Genomic DNA, 23,527 nt, shown 5'->3' on the forward strand with positions numbered 1-23,527 from the left:
AACCTGCTGAGTTACGTAACATTAGAAACATCTCTGAGGAAAAGGACACTGGTGATCCGAAAACACAGTACATGGATACCAAATGTTGAAATTGCTCAGTTTAAATGGACAGACCGTTCTAATGTTTACGGTTTTGGACCTTCACTGCTCCATCTGAAAAGAGATATCAATAATCCATAAACACTATGGTGACTAACCATAGGTTTGACATTTTCTCAAGACCTTTCAATACATCAGAAGTGATGCTGGACCTCTCCAGTGGTACATAAAAACAGATTTGAGCCCAAACTGTTACTGACCCAACCGACCCCTGCACGTGGGTGGAGAAAGACTAAATCTTTCCGATGTCAGATGAAAATATCGTGCCAAAGCTTTCACTGACAGGTGAATTTCTCTGCCTTTGAAGCTCAGTTAAGCGTGAAGCCAGAGACGCTGTATTGAGCTGAACATGTTCCAGGTGCCGACACTCATATGTGAGCGAGTCAAAACGAGACGGACCGTCTGCTGCTGCAACAAACAGCATCATTTAAAAGATCCAATGTGTCATTTTTTGGAGGACCTATTGTCAGAAATGCTAAATAAAATACATAGATGTTTACAAAGACCTTAGATAATAAGGCGTTATTTTAATATTACCTTAGAATGAGCTATTTCTATCTACATACAATGCGGGTCCCCTTGCATGGAATTCGTCATGTTGTTTCTACAGTAGCCCTAAACGGACAAACTGCTTTACAGAGAACCTTTCCTAAATACGTTATCTCCTTCAGCAAAGAAGCAAAAACATGACAACATCTTAGTCCTGTGTCAGCCTCCGTAGTGCTTCGAAAGGGAGGGGTGAGCCGTTGGTTGCATTTCGAAACCTCACCACTAGATGCCGCTAAATGTTTAAACCTGTATATGTATAAATCATGTATGGTTGTAGGAACATTAGACTTTATTGGGATGGACATGTTTTTGTAATCCTGAATTGTAGTACCAAAGCTAATATTGTTGGAAGTACTGACGTTTTATGCATAAGAGTTAGGAGTGAAATTATGTTATTGATGATACCCTTTTTTTTAGCTTGTACATGAGATCAGGTGACAGTCTCACGGTGCCAAATTATGAACTGTCTGCAAACCCTTGTCCCCTTTGTATGTCCCCTTTTAATGCCCCAGAAAGAGACGGAAAGAGGCCATGTGGCCAACTGGTAAAACAACCACGCTTGTTTAATTGAAACTGAAATCAGAAACGGATAAATAAGTGGGTCAACTTATTATTACAGACAAAGTAAATGTGTTTCTCTATAGAGCCTCTCTTTTACCAAATGTATTTGTCAAGTTTGTGATGAAGCTAACATCAGTCTGTGAGCTGAAGCTGGATGGAAAATGTCACTTGTCTCATCTCCTGGACCACTGAGACTGACTGTGAACTGAAAGTGCTGGTGGTGAGCAATGTGTTATTTGGCAATTGCTCACATCACTAACACATTTTCATTGTGCTTATGTGTATATGCATTGCAAGTTTTGTTTGTGCATTAGTCACTGAATGTGTGTTTTTTTGTACCAGGTTTCTGATGATGTGAGTGGTCGAGAGAGCGAGAGAGAGCAGGTGCCACTTTGATCACCACCTGCATCCGCTGGAGCCACTCGCACTTATTTTCACTAATAAGTCATCCTCTAATTTTTATCCCAGTCTAAACTCATTTCTGGTTCAGACCATATATATGTGCTTAGATTTCTGAAGGTGTCACATCTCAATAAGACCTGGTGCTCTCAATTCTTGTTTATGTGTTGAGACTTTTTTCTGATTGGCCGAGTCCTCTGTGAAAGTTCTGGGAGGAGTCAGGAGCCTTGCATCACACCCCTTACCGTAGGTTAGACACTCATATTAACACCTTGCCACATTCCTCACTGGGGTAACACACACACACATATACTGTGCAAAATGAGGAACAAGGAATATTTTGATGTAGGAGTGTGTGTATTTGCACGGACACGCACTCCCACATGCCACACTCTTGCCCACTGCTTCAACAACCATCATGACTGTAAATGCAACTAAAGCTCTCCTCAAAGATATCAAACTGTTGGCTTGCACTCACTGTCTGGTCATTGTGGATTCTAGATTTCTTGTGCACGCAGCTGCACCGTGCAGAAAATGTGTACGGCACAACCCATCTCTGGAGGCTTTTCAGGCCTTGTGCTCTTTTAGTATCACCCAGAGCTCCAAGACTGACCAGACCTTCTACTGAAGTGCTCACAGACTGGACTGCCACACTGAAGCCATGCAGAACACTGAAGCTCTACTCAAGCTTCTCTGCTGTGTAGTAAGTGTCTTTTCCTCATTTAAAACAAATGCTTGAAAGTAAATGTATATTTTATCCTCACAGTGTCTCACGGTGTGTTTCTTGGAACGCCATGACTTTGGCATTGCAAGCCTCATAAAGATACCAGTTAAGCTATAGAAACAAAACCCAAATTTGCGATACATTCTTTTTATTGTGGTCTGTTGAAGAGTGGTTTGGATTTTTAGGTGTGAACCAGTGGGGAGGTCACTAATGTTAGGCTTTCTTGTGTACTTGTTGCCACTGACGACCAATGTTTCCATAACCACAGCCCAAGTTCAATGTCGACAGGAGCGCTAGCATCAAACAGCTAATTCTTCCTTGCAATGAAAACTAGCCGGACACTTTTTAGCCCGAATGACAACACAGGCTCTATCAGAAGAAAATGAAGTTCACAGTATTCTGGAGCCCAAGTGGGAAAAGCAAACAGAGGCTGTTTGCCTTTAGTTCAATGATCGCTTGGGAAAACTCATTCTAATGCTGGATTTTCGAGGACTTTAACATTCATTTAGATGTAGCTGATTTAACCTGACAATTCTCATTACTGCTTGTGTTAATCCAAATCCTCCACATCATGGACTTTAGATTTCTGTCCCTCAGATCTGCTTTTATTTATTTTGTTGGAATGTAAGATGTTTTTTCTACATGTTGCTGGATAATGCAAACAGCCAGTGAGTAAAGAAGCAAATATTTGATGTAGACAGTTTATAGTAGTTCACACACGCCACATTTGCCTCATAAGGTTAAAGGCAGAAAATGAAGTACTTTGACTTAATGTCATAAGACTTTCATGATAAGGCCATGAGACATTGTCATGGCAACGATGGTTGCATCTCACATCACTGCTAAAGCAGAAAATCAATGATAAAACAAATGCTTTCAATTCTTCAACATTTTCATTGAGGATACGTGCCAAATTATCATCATGATTCATGCCGACTAATGGTCTATTAGTTCTTGACGGGAGCACAAAAAAGAGCTCTCGTGGAGTTGTTGTTAGATTGTCTCCACTTGTACATTTTGCTCTTTCAAAATAATATGATTCACATGGATCTCATTTGTCCATCCAAAAATGAAAATTTGCCATCATTTACTCATCCTCATGTCATTCCAAACCTGTATGACTTACTTTCTTCTGCACAACACAAAAGAACACAAACGAAGATATTTTAAAGAATGGCGGTAACCAAACAGGGACCCCATTGACTTGTTTGGACAAAATCACTGAGACATTTCTCAACGTATCTTCTTTTGTGTTTTTGATGACATGAGGGTAAATAATGACAGAATATTTGTTTTGGGTTGGACTATTTCTTTAAAGGCTTTACTATACTGATCAAAATGGTTTTTTTCTGGAACTTCCCTATAAATTTCGCTTTGTTTACAAAATATATTCTGCACCTATTGATGTCAAATTGTGTATAAATTGTACGTGTAAACATGCAGATCAGACCTGGGTAAACACCCTATTAAGATGCATACTACAACGTGCGCTAAATCAGTATGCAGTGCAGGCTGTGTGTTGATATTCTGATACATCTGATAGTGGATATCTTTGAATAACATTTGGAATTGTTGTTCATTTTTGCATTAACTTCTGTCTTCCCTTCATTAGTAAAAATACATTATCTATAAACGAGTCACTGTTCTCACCCTTGACAGGGTATTATGCATCAATTTACAATAGTAATGGGTGACCCTACAAACGTTGTCCACGCCTGTCAAGATCACCAATCACATTGCGTCCAAGACTCAATGAAACAGGTGAAGATTCATCTTTTTTCTACCACTAATAAAACCCATTTTATATTGTTTTTGTTGGTGTGGTCTTTGACCTGACAGTATATTATGAGTAGATAATTTACAGCATTAAAGGTAGAAAAAACATTTGTTTCTATTAAATCATTTTAAGGAAGATGATCTGCTGGGAAATCCGGATGATGCAGATGTTGTCCAATCTCTCTCCACCTCAGCAGCCGTGACGCAAACAGAGGATCAAGATATAACTCTGAAGACTGACACAGCAAACAACAATTATCAGTGCTTACATATGATGTCACTTCCTGTGCCAGGTACACTTTCTAATTCGCAGTCACAGAGCAGATTAATAGAGTCAGCTCTTCCATCAGACCCTGATCAAGGAAAAGAGCAAACTTTGACAAAACCACCTGAATCGGCATTGAGATGTTCTTTTAATGCCACGCGTGAAACACCAGCAGAATGGACCAAATCTTCTGGTTCCGCTCAGCCCACCCCAACAACTCAGTCGTTTGTCTTTCCAGAGACCACGGACATGCTTGACCCTGAGCTTAAGTTTGAACCTGTCACGAACGTGAGAAATACTGATCTAAAGCCGGCTACATTTCATGTTTTACAAGCTAAAACGTCTTTGGAGATGAGCACCAATGTCAGATCAGAGACTGCGGAGGTCAAAGATCAACCCACAGAGCGACCAGAGCTAACAGATTTCAAAAACAATACAGAGTTTACCTTTGTAACTTCGATGAAGCGTAAAGAAATATCTAGAACTGAACATTCAGTGACAAATGTCTATCCAACTCATGCTTTAGACACGGCCAGTGATGTCTCACGAAAGAAATCCGCTGAAGATTCAATCACAACGGCAATAGATTCACCTCAGAACTGGACAACCGTAACCGTGGAAACCAGCACCGGCAGCACCCTGGTCAATAAAGTATGGTCACGGGAAAAGAAAACAGAAATCAGAGCGACTCGTGGACCCACGACACTAAGGCAAAAACACCCTTTAGCAATTACTCAACAAGCGCCGTTTCATCAACCCGAGGGTCCCAGCGTTGAACAAGAGCAAATTAGTTCTGCACCAAGAGAGAGAGAGGAAAAGATGAATACAGATGATTCTCCACAGGTCAGTCAAGAGGAACCCAAACACAAAAGTATTCCAGATCCAAAAACAGCCGGAAGCGATGAATCAAAGTCTGATTGTTATTCAGGCGACACTGCTGCGTGTCCACAACGTCCAACCACTGCACCAGGTGAAATATTGTAGTGGTTCTATAATCATAATATATTTTAAAGATGATGCAAGTCATTTTTCTTTATTTAAAAAACTTTATATCATAACTTGTTGATGATAGAGAAAAAAATATCAGTATTATTTCCACAAAAAAAGTATAAATTCTGGCTGTGTGGTATTCTGTGCCAATCGAGTGAGGTCGAGTTTGTTTGCCTGAAGTATGAAAGAAGGGAGTCATTATTCGAGCAAAAATATACACCTCTTTAAATTACTGTTACGTGATTTTTTACGAAACATTTCATTACATCTCCATTTTCTGTAAAAAAAAAAGAGTTGAAAAAATTAAAAAAGTGACTCATACTGTAAATAATTCCCAAGAATATTTTAAGCGGTCTTCATTCCCTGTTTATTGTAATATTTTGTTTTTTTGTTGTTATCTTGATGAGAGATACAGTAATTTCCCACACATAACATCCCACACACAAACAGCAACATTTCTCTAAAACGCAATGCAGAAAAATGATATAAAAATAGTGTGTTATTGAATCGTCAATTTTGTCTTCTCAGCCAATCAGATGCAAAGAAACACTATAATACATCGACCAGGTTTCAGAGGTCCAAGGGTAAGAAACACACAGCATTTCTCAAGATGTCTGAATTATTCCATCATCTTTGCATCTTTCCATAATTTGTTTTTGTTAGTCCACCATCTTAAAATCTTAAAAACTTCTGCATTTTCATTTTTATGTTGAATGAAATGTTCTTGAAGTCACTTAAATTGAAATAAAATAAAGTGGAAATGGGTTAAAGTTAAACGAAATGCAACATTAAAGTCTGTTTAATATAATTTAAATGTATGTTACTTGTAAAGCCAATTTAATTTAACCTAAAAACCTAAAAAAAAGTTGAAATAGTGAATAAGTGTATACAAATTCACCTAACTTTGTCAATGTTAATAATATAGCAAAGTGCATAATAATCACATGACATTTAAAGCGATTTAAAGAAAGTGACTTACAAACAAAAATTGCATCATATAGTTCCCTTGAATGCAGTAGAGGGATGGTTGTTGTGTAGAAAAATCTTTAGTTCTGTCTAATTCTTCTCCCTTGTGGTCATCTCAGGCCCAGTCTGAATCCTTACAGGAAATTGAGTTTGCTGATGGATTATTCAATTAAGCGCTGAGTAGAGAAGAAGGAGGGTCATTTACCTTCAGGGAATGGGGCTTATGAACAAGAACCGACTTATTGGATGACATTGAGAGAGAAATATTATACTGAAAGGAGGAGAAGGATTACAGGAATTATTTAATAAAGCTTGCACTTTGTGAGGTGGAGAGAGGGAATAGTATTGAGATGGACCGTCTTTTAAGATATTATACATAAACCTCCTTTTCTTATAGAATTTTTTTATGTCGAATCGTCAATGCTTCTACTATACTTTCATACTTTACAGTCGTGACAATGATTCTTCACGACTGACAATGAGAGCGAGAGAAACGGAGAATCAGAGAGGATTTGCTGAGCACTTGCGCCCCCGTGTGGTTAACATGTATCTGTACAGCTCTCTGAGCGTTTTGCATGTTTCCAAACTGCATCATAAAAACACATGAATTCTTTTCAGGGGTATCCAGGTCCATCAGGGTTGCCAGGTCCTTCAGGTGAAAAGGGGGACAAAGTATGCACAATAATCAATGTATTTTGAAATCATATTACATTGATTGCATTCATACATCTTATCACATTTATTTCGCTGCTACATTAAGTGATTTAATGGGCGTTTGGGTGTCACGCAGGGTTATGCAGGAGTAATGGGCCGTACGGGTCCTACCGGGCACAGAGGACCTATTGGACCACCTGGCATGCCTGCTATCATTATATGGAAAACATCAGAGGAAGAATGGCAAGCGTTCAAGGTGCATTTATAATTTTTTATTTAGACATCTTACGTAAGTTTTTTAGTTTTTTTGTGAAGTAAATACATTTACAATTCATGTTACGCTTGCTTTTCATCCTGCTTGCAGAAAAAGAAATTCTACAAAAATCTAGTGTCATCATGGCCGGTGAGTTAGTCTGCATTTGACCCCAATTTACCTGCGTAGCATAAAAACACAAGATGAAAATTGAAATAATGTTTCACTGCACCTTTACATAGAGAGTAAAGGGGTTACAGGGGCCTTTGGGACCACCTGGAGATCCTGGACCACCTGTAAGTAATATTATTAGGCTATCTAATTTGACTGCATGTCACTTGTCAAATGTGTGACCACAGAATACTGTGGAAATTTAGGATTATTCTAAATGTTTAATCTGTTTTAGGGACCATCTGGAATTCCAGGGAAACAGGGGAAGAAGGGAGAACCAGGGAAAATCGTAGGTATCTCTGTCACACCATCATTTTTGGAAGCAGATAAAGTGAGATCAAACCACACTGAGGCATGAAACTGTCTATGAAGAATATGATCTTAGTGGGTCAACAAGCATAAAGAAGTGTGAAATCAACAAAAGACACAAAGTGGAAAAGCTTGCAGTCAAAGGATTATTGAACAGCTCAACATATTAATATATCAATTAAAAAATGTAATTGATACAGTTTACAGTATGCATTAAATACTATATTGATAGTCCACATGCCACACTTCTCTTGTATTAGGGAAGAATTGGACCTGTTGGAATGCCAGGCCCACCTGGGAGACCAGGACGAGAGGGCACACCTGGGAATGATGGGGATATAAGCCTACCAGGACCACCCGGGGTGGATGTGAGAATTTATGTTTGCATTGTGTTGCATATATTCTACAGTCTATATGTGCAGGTATATATATATATTTTTTTTTTGGCAGGGTCCAAAAGGTTTTGAAGGAGAGAAGGGCATTAAGGGGGAGATGGGTGAGTGGGTAAGAATGGCTAGAATTACTCTGTGGATAATGCCATAAATAGGCCTGTATGGAAGTTGTGCTCACAAAACAACACAGAACCTTTTCACAGAATTGGAAGTCCTGTCATACACACATTGCAATGAATCTTTTCCACATAATTCAGAAGATTTTCCAACAACGCATCAAAAATGTGAAAAATTCCCAAATTCCATCTGGACCTAGCCATAACTAATCCAATTGATTCAGAGAACCATATAACGGGGCCAAAGTAAGAATCCATCATGCTGACATACATGTACAGTGCCATAGAAAGTTGAAATAAAATGTGACTTGTGGTGATCTCAGGGGGACATTGGAGAACCAGGACCACATGGAAACAAAGGAAAGAAAGGACAGAAGGTATGACAGCGTTCCTGCTCTCCAGACTTTTCTTTGATCTGTCTGATGATGTCACTTATTTTCAAAATTTTTGCTCTGTTTATTAAGGGAAACAAGGGGAAGCAAGGCCACGCCGGAGTAACAGGGTATATTGTAAGTTGGACCATACTCATGTTGTGTGATATTTCTGTATGTATTTTACTTTATATATTCATAGAGAAATAAAAAAAAACATTAAAACAATTGGCCATTTTTTCAACTGACTCAAAAGTGTTTCACACCGGCCCGTCCATTGGAGCCTCTTTTTGTTGAACCACATTATCTGTGCATTTATACATTAAGCATAATATCTGTTCCTTACACAGGGGTCACCTGGACCCAGAGGTTCCCGGGGGGTCATAGGAGCGACTGGTCCACCTGTATGTGTTAAACCATCATCACCATATCAAGCTTTATCATACAAAAAGTAAACAAACTCGTTGGTTATTTTTGTTATGAATGTCTTTCTTTTTGTCAGGGAGAGCCGGGTGGGCTTGGGTTCACTGGATCACCAGGACCACCAGTATGTTGTAAATTTATTCGGTGTCGTCTCTATTCCTCCATGCTTGTACAGTAAATTGACCTTTGACTCTTTCCAGGGACGTATGGGACCAAGAGGGTTAAAGGGAGTTCCGGGTGTTAACAGACCACCTGTAAGAAACATAATGAAAACATTTTTGGTTTGTAGAGATCTAGTTAATGACAAGACATCAAACCTTAAAACAGCATTGAGTTTTATAATGTTTTGCAGGCTTTATATGTTCTATGTCTATATCATTTTATATTATTCATATTTTCTTAAAATGCTTAGCTAGATTTGTGTCTTTGAACAAATCTCATATTCAAATCTCGGCACAGTAAATAAAACAGTTTGGGCTTGTTTGAGACACACACTCTGTTTTAAAGGGGCGACTTGGTGAGATAGGACCAAAAGGACAACCAGGCAAACCAGTATGGGTTTTTTCCTTTATTTTATGTCCTAAACTTTTTTGTTTATCAAAAATGAACCCGGCAAAGCAGACCTCTGTAGAAATTCTTAGTCATACTGTATATTTTTATATATTACAGGGAGAAGAAGGTCCAGATGGGGTTGTTGGTGTTCGGGGACCCCCTGGAGCACAGGTGCCGTACATTTCAACATTTGGTCCATCATATAATGTTTTGTATGTCCCAAAATGTCTTTCATTTTATTGACCTAGACAACCTCATTTTGGGAAGGATTTTGGTGGACTGGATGGTGTTGTTTAAACACCCGAGTTCTACTCCCTGAAATGTCTGCCTATAAACAGATGATTTTAACGCATTCCCACAAGCAACCCTGGATGTCCAAAAACACATTCACATTTATGTTATTGACATAAACCGTCTCATTTTTCATTCGTTTTTAATTGGTTTAATTGGGTGGAGACATGTTTATATACCTGCCTTGATTCTTGTCCTGTTGAATCAACCTCAGACTGGATGCTCAGATCTCAAGCCTTCGTCAAACAAATTGGTTTGATGGATGTACATAAGATAAAGTGGTATTGATTTTACAATCTTCTTCAGGGCAAACCTGGGGGAGATGGACCACCAAGCCTGAAAGGAGACCCTGTATGTGTATTTCTTGTTCAAATAAAATACATTTTCTTTTCTTTTTTTGCTTGCGTATGGACTGTCCTGAATTCGCCTGATGTTAAGTCTTTTATACATCTCTTAAAAACAGGGAGATATGGGAATTGAGGGAGCAATTGGAGATCCAGGATCACCAGGCTTTAAAGTAAGCTTGCAGTTCATTTACAGTAGTATCTTTTGATACCTTTATGTTTAGTGTGATTGTATGGCTAGCTGACTGTGTGTCTTTTTAAACATAAAGTCGTATTCTTGTTTAAGGGTTCCAGTGGAAAAGCGGGAAATCGTGGGCCTTCAGGTGATCCAGTAAGATTCCTTAAACCAGCTCCTTTATCTGTAGGATTGCAGAGAGACCGTGTTGCTGTTTCAGACTGAAAAAGCAATATACTGTATTTCTGCCAGTGTGTTGCTGGAGAAAATTCTATAAAAGTTTTGGGATATTTATGTTTGACTGGTCTGTTTGTAATCTGCAGGGTCTGAAAGCATTTCGTGGGATGAAAGGTGATTTAGGCCAAAAAGGAGATCGAGTAAGTTTTTGAGGCCCATACACACTCTGTAAAACTAGAAACTGCAAGGTGCGAGTGTTAAAAGGACTAATCCGTCTTTTCATACCTGTGGTTTCTCGTTGTCAGGGTCCTCCAGGGTTGCCGGGTAAAAAAGGTTTCAGAGGAAGAGGAGGGCAGTCTGGTGTGCAGGGAGAGATAGGGCCCATCGGCCCCGCTGGTTTAGCAGGACCCACAGTAAGTGTTTCTATTTAACTGGCTGAAAACGGTCTTACTGAAAATCAACCACTTTGTGACTATGTTTTTTTTAGGGCTATGATGGACCTATTGGAGAACCTGGGAGACAGGGACAAGATGGACCTAAGGTTTGATAGAACAGACTTTAGTTATTCTACATTAAGTTCAGCCCAGTTCCTTGTATAAATTAAAAATATATATATAATCGAAGGTAACATGCTTATTATGGTATCTTTAGGGAGAGAGAGGTCCTTCTGGTATCCAAGGTGTTCCTGGACCACGAGGTGATAAGGTGATTGAATGTCACTCAAGATTTATTTGTAATGGATGTTGTACATTAGATACCAAATACCTGAACTACTGAAATAAAAGCACTTATTATTTTACTTCAAAAGGGTCGTATTGGTCAAGGTGGATTTACTGGTTTTCCAGGACCTTTGGTAAGTAAACCTTCCTTAAAGGGATAAATCATCAAAAATAGAAATTCTGTCTTCACACTTATGTCAATAAATACCTGTATATGACTCTTTCTTCTATGGAACACAAATGAAGATATTTCTGATTGTAACAGAGAAAGAGTAAGAACGACGACATTGCAATGAGCGACTCTAGCGGCGTAAGGTGTAATGTAGATAATAGCTTTGATGCTGGAGACCCGTGTTCTATCCCAAGATAGAAGATATTTTGCTCTTTTCCATCACATATCAGATCATGAAGGCATATGTTTTCAATAAAATTAAGAACATATTTGAAAATTGGCTAACAGGTGTTTAATCATAAAATTTAGGGTAAGGTTAGGGGTAGGCCTTTATTATCTCAATAAGTTACCATCTTTTTAATCATTTTAATAAATATAATGATTTACACTCTGTTATTATTGCAGAATGTTTAATGCACAACAATACAGATGTGCAAACAGTATCTGCCGCAATTTTTAAGTATCCATAGCGTCTAACTACTATTTACACACTTAATCCAAAGATAATACAGCTATTTTCATTTAGTGTAAATAGCATATCGCTAAGAAATGCTGCTTTTTTCACTTAGTGTTAACAGAACCTACCGCTATTTAAACTTAGTGTAAATAACAGCAGCTAATAATTAATTATGGAACCCGAAGATAAATTGTTAAAGTGTTTATTATTATTTTTGTTATCGTTTTAAAATCATGTTTCCAAAAAACTTTAATAAGAGTAAATAGTGTGTTAAAAACTATTACATTTTTTATCTGACAAGTAGATCATTTTTTGTATCATTTTTTATATTATTTATCATTCTTTATACATAAACACAGGGGAATCCTGTGGAGCTGTATTATTATAGGACCATGTGCATAATGCAGTGATATTTGTGTATATTTTGTTGGTTTATGTTTTGTTAAAGTCATATGGTGCGAATACGTGTTTTTCTGTGTCTTTGGTGTGTTATACGTTGCTCATGCATGTATTAGATACTGAAATTGCAAAAATGAAAGTGTCGGAACAAAAGATGCATTCTATCTAAAAGCGAATGCTCACCCAGACCTGCCTGAAACGCCTCGTGTAACCACACCCCCACAAATCTACGTCAGTTCGTGGTATGATTTGACTAAGACCACCCAAATGTATACGCAAGTAAGGTGGGCGTACCTGTCAGGACCCATACAGTCTTAATGCGGCCCTGTCTCTCTTTAATCGTGTTTTATAGGGTGAGATGGGAAAATCTGGAGAACAAGGACCTGAAGGAGAGCCGGGTATTAAGGTTCCCTATTCAAGATTAGATTATTACTTTATTAAAGCCCATTTATAATTTGTCTACTAACAGCTCCAAGAATGACATGCGGTGTTTACTCATGTTATCCTCATTTATCTGGTCATAATTATTCAGTTAAGACAGAAAATCCCCTTTACATATTCAGAGAATGATTGAACTAGTTTCAAGTTCAAGTTTATTTGTCATGTGTACAGATGTCGGTGACAAAATGTACATTGAAATGCTTGCTGTGAGGCTAAGGCAATCTACAGCAATATACAATATAATAATAATATAAAATAAAAACTAACCCCATGTAACTGATTGCTGACTTTTTATGGAACAGGGTAGACCAGGAGTGCCAGGAGGAACTGGATTTAAAGGTGAAAAGGTAAATGTACAAGTTCATTTATGAAGCTAACTTTTGGATCCTTTAACAAAATATGGCTTCATATTAAAAGTCACAACAAGCTTAGCACAGACTACCATTGATCTGCATGGGTCATGTTAGCTTGACAGATGCTTTTATCCAAAGTGACTTACAGCGCATTTACGTTATACGTTTATTTTATCATTATTGTGTGTTCCTGGGGTTAAACCCATGATCTTTGCATTGCGAACACAATGAGCATCTGAGCTAAATCCTTATAGTTTGCTTCTATGTTTGTTGTTGTTTAAGGGACCGCAGGGTGTTTCTGGGAATCGAGGGCTGGATGGTATCGATGGTGCACATGTAAGAGCCACACATACACATTTTTGTATTGTAAAACATCCATTTGTCTTATTCATTTATCTCTGAGAGTTATTTGTGGTACAGGGAGCTGTTGGACCACCAGGATCAGATGGAGATAAAGGAGCTCAAGGACCCAGAGTAAGACCTGCAAACTTCTAGTTTGATATTACATCTGCGAAAGTCTAATTCTGTGTTCTGTCCAAGGGATTACAAGGAAAGCCGGGTGCAACAGGAATCCAAGGTCTTGTTGGGAAAAGTGTGAGTTTGACAGGGTTTCCGAATGTTTCGGTCTCCTGGTTATGTAATTTGCCATTTTATGGTATATAAGCTGTTAAAAATGTCATGGTTTGCCGGTTTTGACATGATATGACATGACATGGCAGCATATCAACTTATTTTTTAAAGGGGGAAGCAGGGAGCCGAGGTCTGGCTGGCAAACTAGGAAACCCTGGGATCAGGGTAAGTACTAATGACATCATAAAGTTCCAACCAAATGTTTTACCAGAAGCTAAAATGACAGCTAGTTCTCCAGAGATACAGGTTTGTGACAACATGTTGTGTCTCAGGGTGTTAAAGGCAAAGAGGGTTCAAAGGGGCTTCCTGGCAGTCCTGGAGAAAAGGTGAGGCTTTCTTGACACAACACGTACATATGGTGATTTTTAGCCACATTTAATATGACAGCTTATCCAAAAATAAAATTTTGTCATCGTTTATTCACGCTCGTGTCATTTAAAACCGGTATATAACTCTTTCTTCTGTGGAACGCAAAAGATAATATTTTGAGAAATGGGGCCCATTGTTGTTTGGTTAGCAAACGTCCTTCAAAACTGCAGAAGAAAGCAGGTTTGGAATGACATGAGGGTGAGTAAATGATTAAAGAATTTTACTTTTTTCCTTTAACAGGATTCAGAAACAGACTAGACTTTCATTTGTCCATCAAACCAAACATCCATCCACAAGTCGTCTATCCGTTTACGTCCTTTTATTTGTGTTTAGGGGACAAAAGGCCCAGAGGGACCGAAGGGAGAGCCTGGTCCACCAGTGCGTACTTCATACGTTTTTTTTCTAATTTTAATACCATTAACTCTTAGGTTCTGGAGCTTTTGCTTAAATGAATTGATCTCCTATCTAGGGTTCTCGAGGAATACCAGGACAGAAGGGTTACATTGGACCCCCTGTAAGGATTTGACACACATGCGTTTATGTTTGTTTAGTTTATATTTTCTTTGCTTAGTAATGCAATAAAAATATTTTGCAATATGCTTACCATTAAATAATAATGATAATATTTTGAATGCAATCTTTTAAAGGGCATACAAGGAAACATAGGCCAGTGGGGTGAGGCGGGTCGGCGAGGGCCAAAAGGAGACCAAGGACCCCAAGGTTCCCCTGGGCCACATGGAGTGGCGGGTTACACAGTGAGTGTTATCTTAATTTTTTATCATTAGAGACAGTGGAAGGACATGAATCACATTGTGTTTAACTTTTTATGCAGGGTAAGGATGGACCATCTGGTCCTCCTGGGCCTCCAGGAGACAAAGGTAACCAGGTAGGCTATTTTCTTAACTATATTGTTCAATGGCTATCTGAAATCATTTTTTTCTCATTGTGGTGGTGTATGAGATGTGTTCTTTGTTACTGTATTGGCTGAAGGGATCGAGAGGAGCCTTTGGTCAAAAGGGAGTTGCTGGTGTCGATGGTGAGGAGGTAGATTGCTTATCATTTTTGATTGTAAATTTTGTATTTTTAAAAGGATAGCTAACAAAAAACATATGTGCAGTTATTCATTATTTACTCACTCTCATGTTTTTCCTTGTAAAATGTTGCATTATCACTTTTTATATTAAAAATTGTGCTATATTCCAGGTCTAATTGAACGAAAGTAGAAACATGTTTAAAAGCAACATGATGATTCATCAATGCACAGTATAGAAAGATATTTCCTGTAACTTATCCCTAATATTTGGCTTAATAATCACTTGTATTAAAATTGTATTTTATGTTAAAGATGATTAATGCTTTGTTTCAGGGCTCAGTTGGGGTATTTGGACCGACCGGACCAGCAGGAATTAAAGCATTACCTGTAAGTATTGATACTGCATACAGTAGGCTATATGTACATTAGAAGAGTGTTATGGTGTTGTATGTAAATGATACACAGGACAGTACTGTCGGTTGTAGGGTGAGAGTGGTAAAGCAGGATCTCCTGGGGATCGGGGCCCAAAGGGTTTTCAAGGAGAGAAAGGAAATGAAGGCGCACCCGGAATGAAGGGACCAAGAGGAAGACAAGTGAGATGACGTCACAAATACGTTGATCATTTGTCCACCATGTAAAAGCATAAATGATCAATTGAAATGTTTGTGTTATTGTTTTGTCAGGGTTTGAGTGGTTCTCCAGGGCACAAGGGAGACCCTGGATCACCTGGTGAGAAAGTGAGTTATATGGAGTTTATGCAGATGTTTGGGAGAGATCAAACAGTCTGATATTGGCATATTCTGAGTGTTGTCTGATTGTTTTTGTGTGTTTTTGTATATGCTCAGGGTCAGCCAGGTGTCAGAGGTCGCTCTGGTTTGGCAGGAAGATACGGTCCTGGGGGGAACATTGGAGAATTTGGAGGAAAAGGCGACAAAGGTCTACACGGACTTGATGTGGGTACCACTGCATTGTTTCACATATTATATAACCCACTGGGCACCAGTGATGGATAACATTTTGAAAGATATATTTATTTTATTTTTATTATTTATGTAGGGTGAAGCAGGAACTATTGGCCCTCAAGGTCCAACTGGTGCAGTTGGATTATCGGTAAATCTTCACCTTTTATTTACCAAGTTTTTATACACATATAAAATATACATTTTATATTTTTGATAATATACATGTATTTTATCCCAATTTAGGGTTTGCCAGGAAATAAAGGAGTTGTTGGAGAAAGTGGACAACGTGGGTCAAAAGTAAGCTTTAATATGTCTTTCAATTAACTTGTTTATTTAACTCACTCAGTTCAAATATTCTAGGTATAAAATACATGTTATATTAAATTGAGAGTCTCGAGACCTCTAGTGATGATGGGACTTGCTCTAGTGAAAAAACGTTTTTTTGTGAATGAAAGTGCAACTGCTGTTGTTTTTGTCCCTGTAGGGGGAGCCAGGAGATAAAGGGAGTTCAGGGGTTCCTGGGAGAACTGGACCAATTGTAGGTTGTTATCTGTTAGGATACATTCATTGTGAAGTATATAATATCCAGCCCGTAATCTCTGTTGTTTACAGGGAGCTTCAGGTGTAACTGGAAAGAAAGGAGATTCTGGAGAACAAGGCAAAATGGTGACATCATGCTTCACACCCAGACTAGTTTCCACACCCAAATTATTTGAACTGTTACCTTTTTAACCCCGGACCAAAACTGGCACTGAAACCAAAATACAGTCCTACAGTTATACAAGACTAGTTTATTATATATGAACATTGTGCCGACACTTTTTTCTTCTGCGCTTTTCAAAATAAATATTATTTTCGTATTATATTCAAACCGAATAATATTCAAGAAAAATGTATACCTGCATGTAGATACTGTATCAATACAGCTTTGTGAATTGTCATATCCATTTGTGTAGGGACCATTAGGTCATCCAGGATCTGTGGGTCCTTATGGAGGAAAGGGAAGACCAGGAACTTCTGGACCTCCAGGTGAAAAAGGAGACAAAGGTCAACCAGGGCCAAAGGTCAGTGGGTAATATATTTTACAAAATATCAAATGAATTTTGTCATAAATAAATGCATTAATGTTTAGTAAATGAAATGATAAGATGGTTTAGATATTTAAAATATAAGAAATATTTAAATACAACACATCAAAGCAGTCTGCCTACAACAATAGTGTAACATACTTTTGTGTGTCTTGTCATCGCAGGGAAAAAGTGGTTTTCCTGGAAAAAGAGGGCCTAAAGGTGTTGCAGGAAAGCCAGTGCGTTATTTATCCTACAAATGTTATTTTATATTTTGCAGACACAAACAAACAAATAAGATACTAAAAAACACTCAATGAAGACGTATGTTCTTTTTCTTAAGGGACCTCAAGGACCAAAAGGGAAAGTTGGCAATCCTGGTTTCCCTGGAAATAAAGCAAGTATCCTTATTACAAGTCATATCTCTAGATTTTGAACAGTTGGATTATTTTGCCAAGCCTGAATATTGTTTCAATTTGTTTCACGCTTTCATTTAAGGGACGTAGTGGAACAGATGGACTGCTGGGAGTCGTGGGTACAGAGGGAGATCCAGTGAGTGTCTTTTTAGGCCTTTTTTAATCATTTAGCTTTTAACTGAATCGTATTATTATCAGTTTCTATTATTGTATGAAAATGTGAGTAGTGTTTGCACTTTTAAACCTTAATTCCACACTGCTAGGGTGTTATGGCTAGTTTCATGCTATTGCTATGCAGTTGCTAGGGTGTCCTGGGTTGCTAGGGTGGTTTAGCACAAATGTTATTACCACATTGTACAGGTGCTGTTGAGTGAATGTTTTCATGAACTTCCAGGGTGACACTGGATTTAGAGGACCTCCAGGAAGACCAGGTGAACCGGGTAGTACTGTGAGTAAACTCATTTCATACACACTGTGTGTGTGTGTGTGTGTGTGTGTGTGTGTGTGTGAATGATTCATTATCAAACGTCCGTAATAAGATATGGAAATTGTATTTCTTGATTGATTCCATGAGAGAACAATGTGAAAGAAAGAAAAGAGGTTTTCAAATGTCAAATCTACATATTTACAGGGTGTCCCAGGAATACCAGGTTTGAAGGGGAAGCAAGGCCCATCTGGACCAAAGGTAATTTCTGCAACAAATTCATCTTAAGAGAATAGTTCTCTCAAAATCAGTTTGAAGAAATGTAAAAGTCTTTTCACCACAGGGCTCTATGGGATTGAAAGGTAAACCAGGACCCGCTGGGCCAGTTGGACCAAAGGTACAGTTATGGCAATAGTTATCAAAAGTATTTTGCCTCCCAAGTCAAATCAGGATAACTTGGGACTGATTCCTTTTTTCTTTAATAGGGAATTCCAGGACTTGACGGTGAAAAGGGAGATGTTGGTCAGAAAGGACCAAAGGTCTGTATCACCATGTTCACACATAAGGCACTTACACAATTATATTCAATTGATGATCATTACTATTTCCAGGGCTATACTGGTATAATAGGATTGCAAGGGCCTGTTGGTCCACCAGGAGACCAAGTGAGTTCAAATAAAACATGTTAAGCTTGTTTCTTTTGTTTCTTTTTGTATCACTCATGTTTTCCTATTGTACATCTATCAGGGAAAACAAGGCGCTCCAGGGAACAAGGGCCGACCTGGGCCAGAAGGCATACAGGTAAATGCTTGCGGTTTTTTAAAGGGGTCATATGGCGCGAATACGTGTTTTTCTGTGTCTTTGGTGCGTTATAACTTGCCCATGCATACATTAGACTCGTAAAATTGCAGAAATTAAAGTGTCGGAACAAAAGATGCATTCTATCTAAAAGCGAATGCTCACCCAGACCTGCCTGAAATGCCTCATGTAACCACACCCCCACAAATCTACGACAGTTCGTGGTATGATTTGACTAAGACCGCCCAAATGTATACGCAAGTAAGGTGGGCGTACCTGTCAGTACAATTGCTTTGGAACCTGATGTTCCACATATGGTAAGAGGCGTTACATTTCTGTCACACGCTTGCAGTATTTGACCAATCACTATGCACTGGTTAACTGGCCAATCATAGCACACCTCGCTTTTCAGAGCGATGAGCTTTGTAAAAAATCTGCGCGTTTCAGAGAGGGGATACAAACATCCACGGTATGTGGAAATACAGCGTTTTTGAACCTTAAATTGTGTATACACATTGCATTACATCTAAAACAAATGATAATATTCGTTTTAGCCGTGTCATATGACCCCTTTAAGTAAATAGTGCGCTTATCCTAATACTTGCAGTTTAAACATTGCCTTACTACATATTGAACAGTCTTTATTGTTTTCAATAGACATGGCTTGCATTATACATACTAAATTATAATGGCTGAGGAGGGGGATAGGTTCCTCTCAGGGTTCTTTTCTAAATATCTTAAGGAGTTTTTTCTTGACACATTCACCTTTGGCTTGCTAGCTGCAGTCATGATTTCTGTGAAGCTGCTTGACATTGCATTGTGAAAATCTCAATATACAAATGTTGTTTGCAGGGTGAAACTGGTGCACGTGGTCCTCCCGGCACTCGAGGAACTCGCGGCACATCTGTATGTAAACACCTTGACCGGCTTGCTTTAAAATGACGTCAGAGATCAAAAAGTTTCTTATTGTACTGTATTTCACAGGGTCCATCTGGAATGAAGGTGTGTACTCTCTGAAATTACAGGTGTGATGTCATTTATATAGCTCTTGTTATCTTTAACCCGTACCTGAACCAGGTAGGTACTGATCTGAAATATGGTCATCGTGATCTTTGTTGTCCTGACATGCACTATTCAAAAGATAATATATATGACTCAAACGTTATTGCATAAATGAGACCCTGGATGACAAAACCAGTCTTAAGTAGCACGGGAACATTTTTACACAAAGACAAAAATACATTGTATGGGTCAAAATTATCGATTTTTCTTTTATGCCAAAAATCATTAGGATATTAAGTAAAGATCATGTTCCATGAAGATATTTTGTAAATTTCCTACCTTAAATATATAAAAACTTTATTTTTGTGAGTGGATGGTCTGCCACAGTGCCCCTGATTAACAACTTCAAAGGCAATTTTCTCAATATTTTGATTTTTTTGCGCTCTCAGATTCCAGAGTTTTAAACGGTTGTATCTCAGCCAGATATTGTCCTATTTTAACAACTCATATATCTATAGAAAGTTTATTTAGTCAGCTTTCAGATTATGTAAAAATCTAAATTTCGAAAAATTTACCCGTAAGACTGGTTTTGTTGTCCAGGGTCACAAATGTGGTTTGGAAATGAATGTTCATATCAACAGGGTTTGAAAGGGGTTCAGGGATTACCAGGCAGAAAAGGCGTGAAAGGTCAGAAAGGACAACCTGTAAGTCAAACATTTGTACTGAATGTCACTTTTGGATAGCAATACTTTTAAGCAATACTGTCTTAAAGGGACAGTTCACCCAAAAATAAAAATTCTGTCTTCATTTACTCACACTCATGTTGTTTCAAATCTGTATAAAGTTCTTTGTTCTGGTGAACATAGAGATATTTGGAAGAATGCTTGTAACCAGTTCTTGGCCACCATTGACTACCATAGTAGGAAAAATGACAATGGTAGTCAAAAGTGCGTAGAACTGTTTGCTTTCCTACATTCTTCAAAATATCTTCTATTGTGTTAAACTAACCAAAGAAATGTATAAAACAAGTGTTCCTACTATGGTAGTCAATGGTGGGCAAAACTGTTTGGTTACAAGCATTCTTCCAAATATTTTTCTCTGTGTTCATCAAAGCGAATAAATTTATACAGATTTGGAACAACTTGAGGGTGAGTAAATGATGACAGAAGATTCTTTTTTAGGTGAATCCAAAAGCTCCTTTAAGGGTTACAAAGCTGTAGTAAATTTTCTTTATAGCAATAGCATGTATTTTGTTAATGACCCATATATTGCAATATTATATGTTTTTTAAAAATGTAAACATTTTCTGGAACACTCATAGCAGAAGATTATCAAATGATCTAATTATATTGATCTCTCACAAGGGGAAATCGGGTCTTGGCCAGCAAACACCACGACAACATACTTTACTTCCGGCTCAGAGAAGACGATCACAAAATGTTGGTACAAACTGAAGCAATCAACCTTGGTTTGTCAGATACATCTACCTGGAAATAAATATGAGAATAGAATAGAATAGAATAGAATAGAAGAAACATGTGTCATATTGGTTGTAAGTGACTTTGTACATTCTTTACAGAACACAGCATTGTTATCCAAAAAGCCTCGCTTTGATGAGAATGAGAAAAGGAATGAGAAACACAGCCGTGCAGACAGCTGGTCTCTGGGTACTAAAGACAATCCTGCGACCTCCTGCAGAGAGCTGAGTCTCATCCACCCTCCCCTGAGCAATGGTCAGAATATATCACACAAAACACAATTCTGATTGATAACTTAGACAACCAGTGCCCAGAGTCCAAAATTTTAGGCTTGAATCATATTATACTGAAGTATGCAAATTTAAACGCCTAGCTAGGTTTTGTGCACCAATGTACTCTGTATTGTGCTTCACCTACAATGCTATTATAATGCCTTGGTTAAGCATTCACATTTGTGTTTGCATGCGTAGGTCATTTTACATTTATGCATTTGGCAGACGATTTTATCCAAAGCGACTGACATTGCACCATGACCTTGATGCTGCTAGCGCCATGCTCTAACCAATGAGCCACAGGAAAGACATTCCAGATTGACCCAGACAATTTTGTTTTCTGACTTTACATTTAAAAAGGAAATTGTCTCCTTAAATAAAAAAGAAATCATAAAAGACTTGCCTTTCACGTTGGTCTTTTTGTAGGTCATTACCACATTGATCCTAACCAGGGATGTCCATTTGATGCTCTCCAAGTCTACTGCAATTTCACTGCTGGTGGTTTAACCTGCGTGTCCCCTGTCCAGTCTGAAGTAAAATTTCCTCATGATATGTTAACTTGTTTTTTTGCTTTATTACTGGACATGATAGTGAGAATAAAGCTACATTTTTTTCTCTTGCTTTTCTAAGATTTCAGGAATATGGCCATCAGATGACAGATCTAAGAAGTGGTTTAGTGAACTTCAAAGAGGCTTCAGGGTGAATCCACTAGCTACAAATTTTGAAATATCTCGACTGAATTGCATGACCTAATACAATTTCATGGTGTTTCACTCAGATTGTGTATGGTCGTGATTGTCTTTATCTATTGATTGTTGTGTTCCACAGTTTGAGTACAAAGACCTCTATATTGTCCAACTGCAATTTTTGGGATTGCACAGCAACTCTGCCACACAAAGCATCAGGCTTACATGTCCCAAACACAACAGGACCACAGCTGAACATGAGGGTCAAACCAAGAGGATATTGCACTTACGAGGAAACTTCAATGAAGAAATTGATCCATCTCACATTATCATATCGAAACATGGCTGTGAGGTAAGAAGCAGTCTAATATAAGTGTGAACACTCCATGAGGCATGTCATATCAAACATAAGTGACAGAGAACATAGTTGCATAAAACGTCCTTGTCTTTTTTTTTGCAGGTAGTAATGCAGGTGAAGATTGTGTGTGGTTCAGAGCCCCACAAGGGAGGCATGAAACTTCCCATAAGAGAGGTTTCTGTGGATGGCGGAAAGGAAAACTGGGACGGGGATGTAAGCTTCGTTCTAGGACCTTTATGTTTCTTATAGCCTTCTTCCAAAAATAGACGGCACCTCACAGACCAAATGTCATGAAAGCAATGATATTGTTGTGTTGTGTATGTTATAATGTAAGGTACATTAGGTTCAGCTATACTGTATCTCTGGTTTTAGTCATTCTAACATGCTTGTCAATACATTGAAAGTAGTGCAACATTTATATGTCCATGTCAGTTTATTAACAGTATTCTTGTGTGTCAGTGGGTTGTATTTATGATAATGTGTTATACAGTGTTTTTTCAAAACCTCATGTACAATTGCCTTGTAGTAATTTGTCACCTTCCTCAATGGTGACAAATGCAATAATGCAATAAACCATGAATGACCAATACTCTGTTCAATTCTTAATCATTGTACAACTGTCTGATGAATTGTGTGTTAAATAAAAACATGGCCATCAATCAAGATCAAACAAAGTCTTTATCATTTAAACGCTGCATAAATTTAACCCTCACTTCATTTCAAACATTATATTTCAAAGCAACACAAACAGTAAATTTCATTTAAACAATAATTTAATATAAAAACAATAATCTCTTTATAAAATTAAATTATAAATATTTATTTAAATCATTATTAAATTATATTTATTTATTATCATTCCCAGTCTGCATGCTTTGCCCAAAAGTAGTCACATCTAAAAAGAACACCCACAATACAACCCTTCTAACAAATA

At 38.1% G+C, this 23,527-nt stretch overlaps 1 protein-coding gene across 3 annotated transcripts; it reads left to right on the plus strand.

Annotated features, from left to right (window-relative positions):
• si:dkey-21p1.3 (collagen alpha-1(I) chain) lies at nucleotides 1-23,330 on the plus strand. Of its 3 annotated transcripts, XM_057357447.1 has the most exons (66): nucleotides 1-1,429; nucleotides 1,552-2,311; nucleotides 3,992-4,093; nucleotides 4,242-5,343; nucleotides 5,892-5,947; nucleotides 6,948-7,001; nucleotides 7,120-7,239; nucleotides 7,348-7,386; nucleotides 7,479-7,532; nucleotides 7,643-7,696; nucleotides 7,977-8,084; nucleotides 8,167-8,220; nucleotides 8,548-8,601; nucleotides 8,689-8,733; nucleotides 8,946-8,999; nucleotides 9,098-9,142; nucleotides 9,219-9,272; nucleotides 9,526-9,570; nucleotides 9,688-9,741; nucleotides 10,168-10,212; nucleotides 10,325-10,378; nucleotides 10,492-10,536; nucleotides 10,704-10,757; nucleotides 10,863-10,970; nucleotides 11,045-11,098; nucleotides 11,209-11,262; nucleotides 11,366-11,410; nucleotides 12,657-12,710; nucleotides 13,048-13,092; nucleotides 13,381-13,434; nucleotides 13,519-13,572; nucleotides 13,639-13,692; nucleotides 13,840-13,893; nucleotides 14,001-14,054; nucleotides 14,431-14,475; nucleotides 14,567-14,611; nucleotides 14,745-14,852; nucleotides 14,930-14,983; nucleotides 15,088-15,141; nucleotides 15,464-15,517; nucleotides 15,616-15,723; nucleotides 15,814-15,867; nucleotides 15,976-16,083; nucleotides 16,187-16,240; nucleotides 16,336-16,389; nucleotides 16,577-16,630; nucleotides 16,705-16,758; nucleotides 17,049-17,156; nucleotides 17,345-17,398; nucleotides 17,503-17,556; nucleotides 17,658-17,711; nucleotides 17,970-18,023; nucleotides 18,207-18,260; nucleotides 18,343-18,396; nucleotides 18,485-18,538; nucleotides 18,611-18,664; nucleotides 18,747-18,800; nucleotides 19,650-19,703; nucleotides 19,782-19,799; nucleotides 20,441-20,503; nucleotides 21,164-21,238; nucleotides 21,379-21,532; nucleotides 21,976-22,082; nucleotides 22,180-22,248; nucleotides 22,378-22,587; nucleotides 22,696-23,330. In XM_057357447.1, the coding sequence occupies exons 2-66, from the start codon at nucleotides 2,270-2,272 to the stop codon at nucleotides 22,840-22,842; spliced, it is 5,301 nt and encodes a 1,766-aa protein (XP_057213430.1). In that variant the 5' UTR covers nucleotides 1-1,429; nucleotides 1,552-2,269; the 3' UTR covers nucleotides 22,843-23,330. The 3 variants fall into 3 exon arrangements, with proteins under 3 accessions (XP_057213430.1, XP_057213431.1, XP_057213432.1); XM_057357448.1 differs by lacking the exons at nucleotides 1-1,429; nucleotides 1,552-2,311; nucleotides 3,992-4,093; ... (3 more) ...; nucleotides 7,120-7,239; nucleotides 7,348-7,386 and having other exon boundaries at nucleotides 7,488-7,532; nucleotides 7,643-7,700; XM_057357449.1 differs by lacking the exons at nucleotides 1-1,429; nucleotides 1,552-2,311; nucleotides 3,992-4,093; ... (5 more) ...; nucleotides 7,479-7,532; nucleotides 7,643-7,696 and having other exon boundaries at nucleotides 7,976-8,084; nucleotides 8,167-8,212.
• The last annotated feature ends 197 nt before the right edge of the window (nucleotides 23,331-23,527 follow it).

Source organism: Triplophysa rosa, linkage group LG17 (assembly GCF_024868665.1).
Source record: "Triplophysa rosa linkage group LG17, Trosa_1v2, whole genome shotgun sequence".
Classification (NCBI taxonomy): domain Eukaryota; kingdom Metazoa; phylum Chordata; class Actinopteri; order Cypriniformes; family Nemacheilidae; genus Triplophysa; species Triplophysa rosa.

Bases quoted from the DNA above. Each gene is read 5' to 3' on its own strand.
- si:dkey-21p1.3 (XM_057357447.1), top strand. From the start codon at position 2,270: ATGCAGAACACTGAAGCTCTACTCAAGCTTCTCTGCTGTGTA. The intron at 9,571-9,687 runs GTATGGGTTTTT...TATATATTACAG, and splicing joins AAGGACAACCAGGCAAACCA to GGAGAAGAAGGTCCAGATGG. The intron at 15,868-15,975 runs GTGAGTTATATG...GTATATGCTCAG, and splicing joins CTGGATCACCTGGTGAGAAA to GGTCAGCCAGGTGTCAGAGG.